The sequence below is a fragment of the Scomber scombrus genome, chromosome 2 (assembly GCF_963691925.1).
Source record: "Scomber scombrus chromosome 2, fScoSco1.1, whole genome shotgun sequence".
NCBI lineage: Eukaryota > Metazoa > Chordata > Actinopteri > Scombriformes > Scombridae > Scomber > Scomber scombrus.
In genome coordinates, this window is record NC_084971.1 from 19,283,756 (window position 1) to 19,298,997 (window position 15,242).

The 15,242-nt window shown below is 39.2% G+C and overlaps 1 protein-coding gene across 1 annotated transcript; it reads left to right on the top strand.

Moving 5' to 3' along the window:
• Nucleotides 1-205: 205 nt before the first annotated feature.
• gpr83 (G protein-coupled receptor 83) lies at nucleotides 206-12,450 on the top strand. Its single transcript, XM_062439934.1, has 4 exons — nucleotides 206-652; nucleotides 1,594-1,719; nucleotides 10,749-10,882; nucleotides 11,745-12,450. Exons 1-4 carry the CDS (start codon nucleotides 206-208, stop codon nucleotides 12,448-12,450), a joined length of 1,413 nt encoding a protein of 470 aa, XP_062295918.1.
• The last annotated feature ends 2,792 nt before the right edge of the window (nucleotides 12,451-15,242 follow it).

A 15,242-nucleotide genomic window follows, 5' to 3' on the forward strand; every position in this document is an offset into this window, starting at 1 on the left:
CACACACACACCTACGCTCGCGGACGCATACGAACACTTAAAGGTTCAAAAACAGCAGCCGCGCAGCATCGCATCATGCAACTTGTTGCTCCTTCTTCAGCATCTCCCCATCATTTCACTTCACTAAAACGGCAGAGCAGGCACAGCTGACAGCTGCGCACATTAAAGACTACAAGTGAGAAAAAGAAATGGACAATATTGAAACATGAGGGCTGCGTGTGTTTGGTTACTTGTGGTCATTTGGATGGGTAGCTGTTACAGGGCAGCAGAAACAACAGCTGGACGAAGACTCAACGACACCTCACTTTTGGGAGAAAAGCTGTTTACTTACACGGGGCATTTGCTGAACGTTTCGGGGCAGGTGGATAACAGGACTTCGGGGTTTTTTCTCCTGGACTTTGATGAAGGGATGCTGGAGGACTGGCGCTCACTTGCCAGTAAGAAGCGCCGCGGCGGGGAGTCGCAGGACGGGAGCATCAAGGCGCTGCTGGTGGCCTACTCTTTAATCATCGTGATCTCCCTGTTCGGCAACACCTTGGTGTGTCATGTGGTAGTGAAGAACAAGCGCACCCAGTCCGCCACCAGCTTGTTTATAATGAACCTTGCTGTGGCTGATATCTTTATTACGGTCCTCAATACGCCTTTCACTTTGGTAAGATCAACATTAATCTGGGATAAGGTTTGAAGGGTGTGTGTGTGTGTGTGTGTGTGTGTGTGTGTGTGGGGGGGGGGGGGCGTGTGTGTGTGTGTGTGTGTGTGTGTGTGTGTGTTTGTGTGTCATTTACGCATTGGCTCATGGAAATACAGTAAAAGCATTGTACAAACCGGTCCATTAGGCTCTTCTTGTCTTTACACTACAAAGTGGCCAAACCTCTGAGACTTTTTTATGTCTTCGGGTTACCTGGTGAACTATTCAAAAATACATATGTTTCTGGGGTGGAAATATTGTCCTGTTTTGTTTCTTTCTTTTTTTTCCCCCCCACACTGCCCCCCTCAGAGGTGTCTTCACAGTATGCCATAACTGCACTATCAGTGTAAACTGTTGACACCAAAGGATGGCGCCATTTGTGTCATATTCAGATTGGGATCGGAGACTCTCTCTCTCTCTCTCTCTCTCTCTCTCTCTCTCTCTCTCTCTCTCTCTCTCTCTCTCTCTCTCTCTCTCTCTCTCTCTCTCTGTGTGTGTGTGCGTACGTTTTTGTCACCTCTTGGGGACTGTTTCAGATGTAAGAACCGACTTTGTCAGGACCAGTAGTCCTCATGGATGTAAACCAGGTCCTAATGTGGCAAAGCGTCGTTTCTAAGGTCCATAATACAGTCCGGGATAAAGTGTGAATTGGGGTTATGTTAATAGGGTTACGATAAGGGTTTGAGTTTGGTTTTATTCATTCCCTTGATTCATGACTAATTGTGAAAAAAGCGTATTCCCCATAACCATCTAAATATTAATTTAGAGACACGTGGCTCTGTGAGTGTTTCATCGATCATGCCTTGAAAGTGGTTTAAAAAGAAAGTCCCTTAATGTCTCATCTCGATGAAACGACTCGGTTGGAAAAAATAACAATTAAAGTGTGCGTATATGTGTTCCCTCAGGTCCGCTTTGTGAACAGCACCTGGGTGTTTGGGAGGACAATGTGTCATGTCAGCCGCTTTGTGCAGTATTGCTCCTTGCACGTCTCCACCCTCACACTCACCGCCATCGCACTGGACCGACGACAGGTTTGTCTCTATTAGTAGGATTCATACCTTGATGTGGAGTGCAGTACAGACTATACTGTGAATTTATGTCCGCCCCAGTTTTAAATGTGTGAATATTAAATTTAGTAGTGCATTTCAGTCACCTGGCAAAAAAAAAAATTCTCTTTATTTGGAGATATTCTGATAGGGCACACAGACTGAGTTGGCAAGATAAATTGCAATAAATATCATCATCAATAATATATTACTGTATAGTTCAAACTAAGGCTGCAGCTAATGATTATTCTCATGATCATTAATCATTATTTCAGAAAATAGTGAAAAATGACCATCAAACTCTCTTAGAGCCCATGCGACATCTTCAAATGTCCTGTTTTGTCTGTCAAAGACCACAACTATTCACTTTACTGTCATGTATTACACAGAAAAGCTTAAAATCCTCACATATGAGAAACTGTAACCAGCAAATGTTTGGTATTTTTTGCTTAATAAATGACTAAGACCAGTATCTGTTCATTAACATAGTTGCCGATTAATTGTATGCATATGAAGTCATCACCTAATCATTGCAGCTGTAGTTCAAACTGTCTATATGTTATAATACTGAAACCTTTTGTTTGAGGATGTTGTAAACTAGATCAAAGAATGATCTCTTTAATCGTTTTCTTTTGCTTGTTGTAAAGTGCATTGAGGCACGATGTGAGTTTACACTCAATGAAAACGGCACCATGGAGATACTTAATGTCCTCTGAGATGTTCATAATGAATGCTCATGACAACAATAAACTAATAAACTAATCCATCTAGCTCTGCAGATACTGACAACACTTGAATTGTTTGCATCTAATCTTAAACCAGCTATCTGTTGCATTCTCACAACCTTCAAAATCCAGAACAGTCTCAAACTGTTTTAATGCCTAATTGATGTAAGAAATTGAATGTGCCTAACAAGCCACTTCAGTGAAACAAAACACAGACTTTGAGCATTTGAATGTTTATTTTTTATTTTTTAAGCTCACATCCAGTGTTTCGCCTCAGAGCAGGAAGGAGCTGTATCTTAGGTAAATGTGACATGTTTTGTGTGGAGGCTGCTGGAACTCATCAAGGCTCCTGGACAACAACAATTTTAGTAACATTACTCAATGGACAAATAAGAGAGAACACAGATGTAAAATCTATTTTTTTTTTTTAAATCATTTGACATTTGATCAGTAGAGGGAGTCCAAATCTCTCCTTCTGCTAGAGCGATGAATCAGTTGAAAAGCAACAAGCAACAGTTTTTCCCACAGATTTCCTCCTGTTTTCTCTGGCACTATAAGATGATCATTAGCATATTTTCTGTCAGGCCACACATTGCAGTGTGCAAAGAGAGGAGATCAAATAAACTAACTGAAGTAAAAGAAAATTGTACTTTTAGAAACATTATTACAAGCAGCACAGGAGTGGCACAAAGAAAAACGTCACCCATTAAGATAAGTTACTTGCTTGGAACTGAAACTGTCTCCCTGCTAATGACTCTCTTACATTTGGAGTCCAAACATGAGAGAGGAGATGAGGGTTAGAGGAAATATATGAGGGTCAGAGGAAAATATATGATACAGTAGGTAGATCAACTAAGTAGAAGCATGCCATATTCTTGTTGTTGTCTTTTTGCAATACTGAAAAAATTATTCTTGCTTTTTCATCTTCGTGCCTGGACTATTTTAACGCCTTGTTTACCTGCCTCAGTGCCCGAGCTGTAGCTCAACTTCAGACTGTGCAGAACTCTCCAAAGATTTCTGATGAAGACTAAATGCTCTTCTCACATCACCCCACTTTTAGCTTCTTTGCACTGGTTACCAATTTCTTTTAGATTCAACTTTAAAATCCTTCTCATGACATACAAGGCTTTATATGTCCAGGCACCAGAGTACATCGCCCAGTTCTTTGCAAAAGAAAATTATTTTCATCTTCAGCTGGAGTTGCATCTGAAGGAAACAATGAAATGATGGGCTAACAGACTGTCACCCTTGACGCCTCTCATAAAAGCTGTGGTGACTAGAAAGACAAGGAACAACAGTGCTGCTATTTAAAGAAAATGGACTGACATTTACAAGCTTTTTTTTTTTTACTGCTGTATATGAAGTTGCTCCTTTACACGTTGATATTTCCCTACATTAATCAGAACAATGGAGAGTTCACACAGTGAGACCACTAAAGCATAAAATCTATTATCACCACAAAATGCCACAAATCAAATGATAAATCCTTGCAGGTTACTTTGCAGTGTGTCATAAACAGAGATTTTAGTCTCTGATTAATCATTATTTTGCCCCATTCTTGCAGGTGTAGTGTTGATTGTTGATCATCATGGATAAAGTTATTAAACTATTTGGTTTGTTACATTTTTGATTAAGTGCACATTTTATTAGATTTTCAGGTGCTATTACATCTTCGGGAAATAAACACATTATTGAGTGTAATTTCCCTGGACACTTGTTATGTATATTCCACTAATTACATTTTCTCTGAAAAAACTGAGACTAAAATGAATATTTAAAATTGACATATGACACAATAAACAAAACATTTAAAGAAACATGTAGGTAATGTGCTGCCTTGTTTAAACCAGCCATCTGCTTGTGTAAACCATTTTCAAAACTCTATGCTCTATGTTTCTTTCAGTTTGTTTATTTGGGCGACACGATTCAAGAGTTTCATAAAAGAGTCATAACAGCATATCTTAAATCATCTTCAAAACTTCTACCTGTATTATTTATTTATCAAGCTCCTGAACTTATGGTTAGACATCAGAGCACAAATGAGTGTCTATGTGTGACATCACAGCTCACCTGAGACCCCCTTACTGAAACATCCATGGTTCAATTCAGTTTTTTCACTCTTTATCATTATAACCCACGTTTTGCAGAAAACACACAAACCTGGAAACTCACTGCATAGATTTTACTGTTAATATTATGTGGAGTTGTGATCGGTAAAAATATTGGTAGGGTCATTTTAGCAACACATTGACATTAGCCAGGGAAATGTCCCTACTGTCCATACCTAAATCTACAACCAGTGGTCTAGTGGGTTGATCTGTTAAAGCTCAACTAGCTTCACCAAATCAACTTAATAGAATTTAGCCATCATTTTATTATCTACACCAGTTTCCCTCCTGTGACATTTCAAAATATCTGCTGTAAAAATGTCTATAGCTAATATATGGGAGAGTTGAGTCATCAGTTGATCTAATGTACTCTCTAAAAACTGGCCATTATCTGCCTGTCTTCCTTCAGCTGGTGACCCTACATCTGCTTCTTTTCATCATAGTGCACATCCACACACATCCACACATTGCTTTCATTACTTAATGACTTTCACATCCTGTTTTTGTATTTTATATTCCCCGAGCCGATTTGGGACTGTACAGTATGAAAAGTGTACGCACATCATTTAGACATTCAAGTATCACGGTAGAAAGTGAATATAGAGAACTAGCATTTAGGGAGTGATTGCAGAAAGTGAGAAAAAAAATACCATTCATAAAACATGCTGTTTCCCAATTCCATATGTCATAATAACTTTATACATCATGCACAATATACTCATCTTTAAAACATACTGTTCTTGCTGTTAATATGAAAGAAAAAGCTATTCTTTGTTTCTGTGGGAGACAAGTATCAAGTGATTTTTAGTATGTACACCAACTGTTTTTTAATATACTTATTTTTATGTTTAATATGATTTGGGGCACCACTTGCATACTGACTGTTTTTAGTCATTTTCCAGTCTGGGCACACACCATATTTGAAACCTGCTTGGTATTAGTATTTGCAGAAAAGTGCTCCTGTCAGAGCTGTCCATGGTGCTGAATTTGAAGGTAGAGCGTGATGAGATGTAGAATAACGATTTGGTGTTAATATTATTTTTGTCAGGCTTCCGGCCATATTGGAGATGTGGGTGTATTTGTCCTGTGACTATCAGTGGGGTCAGCATAGTGCAGTCTAGTTTGCGTACAATACTGTGCAAATGTGTCAGGCATTAAAAGTACAGTGAGAATGTTATAAAATACAATGCCATTAAAAGTGTTTATCAATTCATTCAACAATCAACAATCTTTTATTCAATCAACTTCATGCAAATTCAGTAAACAGGGGAAAGCATAATGAAATTAATATTTAGTGTGAGCAAAAAAAAAAAGCAACAGTTCTCCTCGATACACTCAAGGTACCTTGGTATGGGAAGGTTGTTCCAAGCATCTTGAAGAACTTGCCACATTTGGGATTAGGGTTGGCTCAGTTGTTTTCTGTCTCTTCATGTAATCCCAGACTGACTGGATGATGTTGAGATCAGAGCTCTGTGGGGGTCAAATCATTTGTTGCAGGACTCCTTGTTCTGCTTATCACTGAAGATATTGACTTTAGTTGTTATCATTGAGGTCATCATCATGCTGCACAATAAATCTGGGACATTCAGACACCTTTCTAATGGTGTTGCATAATGAATAGTACTGTGTAATCTTTACGTGGGAGGTAAAGGTAAGTCAGAGATGAGGTTGTGAGGAACAGAAGTGTGTTTGAGTTTTAGCTCCTCTCTTTGGATGCAAGTGTGGCAACAACCACAGAGAATATTCTAATGTTCAAATGACATGGGTGCAGATGCGTAGCATTGAATAGGTAATGCAGCACCTGTAGAAGCTGTACCTTAAATTTAGTTATCATCATCATCATCATCATCATCATCATCATCATCATCATCATCCGCATCATCATCATCATAATTATAACTGGATAATAAGACCATTTACAGCTCTTTTGAAAAGAAGAGCTGTAAATGGTCTTAATTCAGGCTTCTAATGCACCAAAGTCTAAAAAAGTTCATTATGAATTGATAAACTCCTTGTAATGGGGCCATTGAAATGTTTTGTTGAACAGATTTCCGAGTAAATATGCACTCTGATGTGTCTGATGTGTCTAAAATTAACCGGTGGTGAGCCTTAATGGATGCACATCACATTACTGGGTGACTGTTAGTAGCTTTTCATGAAAAGCCAGTTTGGTTTGCTTATTAATAATTGATTTGAGCTTTGTTTTATAAAATTTTTGACGGTGACTGTGTCATCATGTACCTGTATAAATATACATGATTTATTTATATACAATATGTTACCTGTAAAACACAGGTGTATACTTGCAACTCTGTCTTCACAGTGTAAATGTCCACATGCAGTGACTACTGTGATCTGTGCCACTGGTGAAAATGTATTTGAACCCTTTTAATTTGCAGATTACTTGTGACTCTACAAACCTCATCACCAATGACATGAGGGAAAGTCCTAAATATTACAGATTTACAAAACTATTCAAATTTCATTTAATTAATCTGCATGGATTAATAATGTATAATTCTCATTTTTCTCCCTCAATTCAGCAGTGTTTACAATGTTTGATTTTCTTATTTATACTGAGAAAATTATATATTATTTTATACTGAAAATTGTGCTCTTTCTTCTTTTTTCCATTATTTGCTTATCTGCAGACATTAAACAAGACACACTGATTTATTGTCTGAATTTAAATTAGCTTTGTTGCTGTGATCCTGTTTGAGGCAAGACACTAATGTCTTCTTTATAGCAGAGAGGGCTGCCACAGTTGCTTGAATTCTGGGCTGTGTAATCAAATCATACAATCACCCTGAGCTTAATTCTCTAGATATTTGGTTTTGGTGCCTGTTTGATTGTTCTGAACTGTTTAAATCCAAATTATGTTAACTTTATTTGGACAGATAAAGCCTGATTTTGGTGACAGTGACACATTAAACAGCATGCTAACTACTGCAAATTTCACATAGTTTTGGTTAGATGCTGGTTTGGTCATTGCTCCTCCAAGCCATACAGTGTAAATCTGGTGGCTGCCTTCCCACCCACCACATCCAGCTGACACAAAAAGGCGCATTTCTGGTATTTTCCTTTTTTCCTCCATTCAAATAATACAAACTATTAGCTTTGTGTTAATATATGATTTAAAGTGTTTTTGGTTGGACTTTAAAGAACTGTTCCATCGGGATTGTAACGAAGAGCGCTTCGTTACTAATGACTGATGGCTTAGGCCTTGTAAAGATGGCACATTTGGGTCTTTGTATTGTCACTTTTAACCAAACAATGTAATTAGGCACTTTAATAATGGCACATGACACTTTAATTGTGATAGTTGCACTTTATTAGTAGTTTGCACATTGCATATTTGCACATTGATCTTTATTGAACAGTTTAAACCATTGGGTAATGATGAGTTGGGATTGATGTGTGTTGTCTTCTGCCAGGTGCGATAATCGGCTTCACCTGAGGGAGAGAGGGAGTTCGATTATATAATACTATGTGCACCTCCAGTGTATAATTGATAGACAACATAAATATGCGTTAATATTGCAATGTAAAAGTGTTTTAGTGTGTTAAAGTTGCTGCCTGTATTTAAATTGTTTGTGTGGATTCTTACCTGTCCTTTTGGTGTCTCCTTCAGTGTTCGTCCAAAAGAGTCCCCGGGGTACGAACACCAATTTAAAGGTTCCGGGAGAGACCAAGTGTTAGGATAGGAAGAGGGGGGTTTGGTAGTTGGTGTGTATAGATGTATATTTATTTTTAGTGGGTTTGTTTATTCTGGGGAGGAGTAGATAGAGTGTACAGCAGTGGGATAAATATTATGTGAGTGTAGGCGGGTGATATTGTCTTGGGGGATTAGCTGGGAGATAATATCTTTTTGTTAGTAAACCTGTGAGTGGAAACATCCAATTAAGCAGACCAGTGATGGGGGTATAAAAGGCGCCAGTTTCCATCTGTCCTTGTTGCTGGTCAGGTCTCATCGGTGATGCTGCCATGCCTGTACCATTGTGTGTATGTGTTATTTTGGTGTTGGTGAATAAAAACCATGATTTGGTGCACCGTACCATCGCCTTTTGACTGCTCTTTTGCTGCATCGTCCAGCCGCTCAGGGTCAGTCTAACAGGGATATTCCCAAATATGCAAGGTTGTGTGTCAAGGTGTAATTCCAAACGGCAAGCATCTATTTATTACAAATCCTAATAGTGTATCACGATTAGGCTGATAATCTGAGATACACTATATGGATTCAAAAAGTCTGGGAACTTTATGAAATATATCACAGACATATGTACTAAGGCTCCAAAAGCCCAGACTTATTCATTGGTGTCATGATTAAATGGCCCTGTTAATACAATAAGGTGATTAAATCCATTGTATATGGTTTTCTAACATTGTCACAGAGAAACCAAATACAGCTAATAGTAAATGTACATGATTTGGACATGATTGCACTCAAAGGAGTAAGTAGGAGTAGTTTCTTCTTTCTCTCTGTTGGTTGGCTGGTTGTTCAATTCTCAATGTCCTCTGAGTTTGTACATTATGTGCAGCAGGGATGTTGCATCTCAGCCTTGACACTCAGATCATCACTTAATTAAAGTTCACAGTACAGTCACGGTAAACAATCATAAAAAGTCAGTCTCCTTCCAAAGAAGCAGCTTCATATATTTTTCAATACTTCAGGTATAGCACATACAAAGTAAGCAAGAGGCTGATAAAAAACAGTAAGATAAATGCTTTATGTTGGTCGCTGTTTTGATTGAAAAAATACTTTCAATAAATAATATAGCTTGATCTTTACACCCTGCATTGCAAATGAATGCTAATAATAATTTAGCACCTTTAAAAAAAAAAAGAAGTAACTGTAAAGGCTTAAAAATCATTCAGTTAAAACGTAACATCAATTATAAAACTTACTGGTAATCGGTGGAATATATCAATGATGGTGTGATGTTGACACTTCTCTCAGAATGTGTTAAAAGCCTGGCAGCAGTGTTTTGTTACAGTCTCTGGATGTTTGGTGTGCTTAGACCAGAATAAAGTATGTAGCAGTTGTCAAGTCTGCAGGCGATTAAACCACGGGTGACCTTCTTTAGATGTGAGAATCAGAGGAATAAACCAATCATGACAAAATGTCTCAGATGTAATGCAGGTATGTAACACTTACTTCAGCATCAAAAGACAACTGAGAGTAAAAAATGACATCAAGACTGCAAGTGATTATTTTCTTGAATGATTGTTGTTTGTTCTATAAAATGTCGGAATATGGGAAAAAATGTTTATCACAGTTTACCAAAGTTTGAGGTGACGTCCTCAAATGTCTTTTTGTGTCCCAACCAATATTCACCAACCCAAAGATGTTCACTTTACTATCATAGAGAACTAAAGAAACCAGAAATATTTGACAAACTGGAATCAGAGAATTCGGAAGCTTTCTTCTCCAAAAATGACTCAAAATTATTAATCGAATATCAAAGTAGTTGGTGATTAACTTAATGGGTAACTAATTGGTTAGTCAACTAATCGTTGGAGCTCTAATGAAACCAAGGTTACGTGTCTCATTTAAAAAAAAAAAAAAAAGATTCTTAGATAAGGCACCCAGACTAAACTGGCTTGAGAAATATTAGTTATCACTCACACTAGGCGATCCGTGCCATGCCCGACCACGTTTGAGCCCTGACACCCGTACCCGTGCCCGGAATGCTGAACAGGCCCGGATGAAGAGGTGGGCTATTAAAGCTGCTTCCTCAACATCCGCTGCCTCCATAAAAATCTTCGTAAACGCCCAAAATGACTCAAAGTAAGCCTCAAAGTAAGCAAAACGGTTAACTCCATTGAACTGTGTGACAGCTGTTTCACTAACACAAAAACAAATCGCACTGTGATGACTAGAGCGTGCCCGGGCCCAGATCGTTATATACAGTGTGAGCGCAGGCCAGCAGGGGAGTGGGGAGGGGGGAAAATCGTGCTCCAGCACGGTTCAAGCCAACCAGGCCTTGTGTGAGTGCGCGTTATTCTTTGGGCGCGGATGGCTCTGTAATTGGGATACGAGTAATTTCAGAATGGGTACTGGCTTACTGGTGAACAGAAGTTAGAGCTGAATTCAACCCCAACAATAAATACACAGATGTGTGCAGATTAAGTGTTTGTTTGTTCTGACCAGTTGATATCTGTGTGTGGTGATATTTCTCAGGTGATTTTATATCCTCTGAGACCTCGCATGACCCCGGCACAAGGCGGTGTTTGGGTAGCTGTTATCTGGATAATGGCCAGCTGCTTCTCCCTCCCGCATGCAATCTACCAAAAACTGTTGACGCTTACATACAGGTAAAACAACACAATATTTTCAGTTGAATCTCTGTGGACATCTGTTATGCCGGTGATGGGAAGTTGGTGGGTGGCAATTATATTAAAAGAACCTCATCCAAGGACTGGGAGAAAGATCATTTGTAATCATAATTTGTACTTTCACACACTTTGACAGTGGGGAACGTGGAGGTGATGGACACGATTAGAGTAAGAAGGTATATCTATATATAGCAGAAATTCATCCATGGACAAATTAAGTGATAAAAGTTATTTCAACATGTTTTTAATTACACAACTTATTCATTATTACTTGCCAGTGTCCCTGCACTCCGAGAGAACTTTATTAGGATTACCTGTACAATATAATACAATCCAATACAACTCTCTACTGGTACTCTGCTATGACAGTCTACTTTTACAAATCTTATTTTCTGTTTTTGTTGACATTGTCAAAAAGATGATAATTCCACCACATTAACATAAATGAGGTGGGCAAAATATTGGCAACACTTTTAATATAATGCACTCCAGCACACCACTCACTATGATATCGATAATAAACATAAAGTAAAATGAACACCTTTCTGACAATGTCAACAAAAACTGATAATTTATATAGAATGTAAGAGCTGCTGGATTGCATTAGATTGCATAGGTATTCCTAATAAAGTGCTCTGTTAGTGTATTTCCTGCTTAGATTAACCTCTATCTTCTTAATCCGCCTCATATAACCCTTTCTTTTGGCCGATATGGGACCCTATCCATGTCTGAGTTATTTCTCACATCCAATTTCCTCTGAATGCACTCACCACTGTCCTCATCTCACCCCCTTTGCTAATTTATGTGCCTATCTTGCTTCTTCTGTAATTTGCCTTACCAGTGAGGAGAAGGAGCGTAGCCTTTGTGTCCCTGACTTCCCAGAGCCATCAGATGTCTACTGGCAGTACACTGACCTCCTGACCTTCATACTTCTTTATATGCTGCCACTTCTCATCATCACAGTTTCTTACACTACAGTAGCCCGCCGATTATGGCGCAACAATGCCATCGGTGACACCACAACAGCTCAGCACGCCACCCAAAGACGAAAGCGGCGGCGGACCTTGGCCATGTTACTCCTGGTGGTTGGGGTGTTTGCTGTCTGCTGGTTCCCCCTCAACTGCTACGTGGTGCTGCTCTCCAGCCAAGCCATCCACTCCTCTAACGCCCTTTACTTCTGCTTTCACTGGCTGGCTATGAGCTCCACCTGCTACAACCCTTTCATCTACTGCTGCCTGAATCCCACTTTCCGTCAGGAGCTCCGACTCCTCTTGGACATGTGCAGAAGGAGACGGAGGACAGTAGTTGGGTTGGAGCCAGTGCTCCTCCCTGCAGCCGCTCCCTGTCACAGAACAGCCTGGCCTGACAACCATGAGTCCTCAAGGCCAAAGCATGCTTTGTCACACTCAGGCCACGCCTCTTCACAGCACGCCTCTTCCAGTCAGTCCCACAATCTTAAAGATACACATGTGCTCTTCACTGCCAGGCAGGTCCTCTCAGGAAGAACTGATATCCTCTCAGTGGAGCCTATCGTGGCTGTGAGCTGACTGAAAAACAAATTCACTGCTCTGCTCCACTAACAGTATGGCATTTTCCATTGTTTTGGGGGTAGTCACGCCAAGCCATGACTCAAGTCGAGCTGGCACACTGTGAGTGTTTTCCGTTACACAGCATGGCAAGGTAAAATAAGTAGTTTACCTGTAGGAAGTGTGCTAATCATCTGCAGCTCTTCATCAAACATCAATTGATCTGCTGAAGAAACAGCTCCAAATATCTCTATAACTTGTTGTTTCAACTGTTTTTTAGCGCCGCTAATGAACCTCCAATAATTCCTTGAAGAGAACATTTAATTTCCTGTAATTTCTTCACACAGTTCACTCTCATTATTTAGCCATTTCAAAGCTTTATTATGAGGCAGTAAAGCAGGAAATGTTGGGTAACTTAAGCAGTAACTTAAGTAGTAGTAGCAACACAAAACTGGGCTGCCCTGCCGCAGGCTTCCAGAAAGCTGGCCAATCAAAACAGAGTAGGCTCATTGAGAGGGGTTATTAATGAGACAGGAGTTAAGACTGCCTTTTCAGAGACAGAGGCTGAACTGAACTTGAAGGGCCAGTATAAGATAAATAAGGAGTTATTTTAACTGAGTCATGTGAAGCTAATTTTTTCCGTTTTCCATTAGCAACTCTAAATCTAACATTTTTTCCTCTTCCAATGCTTCTCTTTCCGTGCATTTTTTTTTCTCGTTCCTGATTTAAAGTCCGAAAGTCCTCCACCAAAACCACAAAAACAAACTCATCACAAGCCAGCCAAACATGTTGTCTGAGATAGTGCTATGTGTATGTTAGCCAAACGCATTGGTAAGTCCTCATCCTATACTCTTGTAATGTTAAAAGTAAAGTATACGTACAAGAAATCCCAAAGGCACATTGTCTGTCTTGGCTGCCCAAATATGTTGCAGTCAAATAGGGTTGTAATAGAACCAAATAAAAGTCTTGCAGCATTTCTCTATTGCATGTGTTTTGGGGGTTTGTCATTTTATGGTTTTGCATATTTTCTGTATTTGCAGCATTTTGTTGTTGCATTTGTTTTGTGTGTTTGTGTGTCTTTGGTTCTGCATCGTTTCTTTGTTTGCAGCATTTTTCCATTGCAGCATTTTGTTGTTGCATGTGTTTTGTGTGTTTGTGTGTCTTTGGTTCTGCATCGTTTCTTTGTTTGCAGCATTGTTCCATTGCAGCATTTTGTTGTTGCATGTGTTTTGTGTGTTTGTGTTTCTTTGGTTCTGCATCATTTATGTATTTGCAGCATTTGGCCGTTGCTGCGCGTTTGCCCTTGTCGGCCACCGTACTCCCTGGCTGACAGCTCCTGCAGGAATTGACCAAATGCACCATGGCAAACAGAAAGGGAGGGGCCTAACAGTGATCACCTTATTTCTAAAGAATGAAAGGCAGCAAAACAGTGTGTTTACTTGCAGTCGGTGCATCAGCCTATATAACATCACTCATCTCATTCACTCATCTTGAAATTGTGTAGAGCAATTGAAATGGATAAATCATCCCATCATTTACTTGTTAAAAACTTGTGTTACTGCGTTTTTATGCACATTAGATAGAAAAGTACATTAACTAGATCAAAGTTGGACAGTTTGTCTACAACAAAAGACAGATTTTCCGCTATGTCCTCATGGCAATCACAGTTTAAAATACAATTTGATATATTTTCTTGTCGTTCAATGTGTTGAAATGTTCAGCATTGATGGGTTTGGCATTGTTGTCCATAAGTATTGTGAAATGAACCAGTGGACTTTTCTCAGGCTGCCCTAAAACATGCAGTTAAAACATGAATGAAATTTAAATGTACTGAGATTATATTTTTGTGAATGTTGAGTGTTCCTTGTGAAAAAATGTGTTATGTCTCAGACAGTAAAACTACTAAAATGGGTTTAGATGTGCATGAACATGTGTACAGTTATGTAAAAAAAAAAAAAAGATATGTCTGTAGTTCAGCATTTAAACACCTACATACCTTCAAAAAGAATGAAGAATGGGCATTTTATATTATTAATACAAGAGATTTCATGATGCATACTGCTGTGCACATCACCCAATAATATGTATCTCTCTATATATATATGTATATATAGCTTTATTTTACACACACACACACACACACACACACACACACACACACACACACACACACACACACACACACACACACACACATGCACGCACACACACACACACACACACACACACACACACACATATATGTATTCTCTCCCTCAACACACACATAGATATACATACATGTGTGTGTGTAGTAGTGTGTTCACCCATACACTAGTGATACAAGATATACTGTCTGTTGAAGGTATTCAGTTTTGTCCAGGGGGCTGTAAACCTGAGTGACAGCTCCAAGAGAAAAAGCCTGGGCCAGATAGTACTATGCTTCAGACGATGCTTCACCCGTGGGACCAACAGATAGTACACAGGTATTTGTCTGGCTGGTGGGTGAGAGCGCCTTGGTCTGATGGATTCCCAAACTGTGCTAGAAGCAGGCACACTATTATGAAATACTACCTACAGTACATGACAAATAGAAATGTTTGTCTGTGCCTTCCAAAATTATCAATGTGACTCCTCCAAATTAATGTTGGGCTTACGTTTGTCAGGTGGCCAGAAACAACTACAAATAAATGCCAATGTTGCTCTGTGTTTGCTGGATGAGTAAATACATAACTGCTTCAACTTAAAGGCACAATGTGTAGAATTGAGTGGCATCTAGCAGAAGAGACTTGGCAAAAATGGAATACAATATTCATAAGTATGTTTTAATTAGC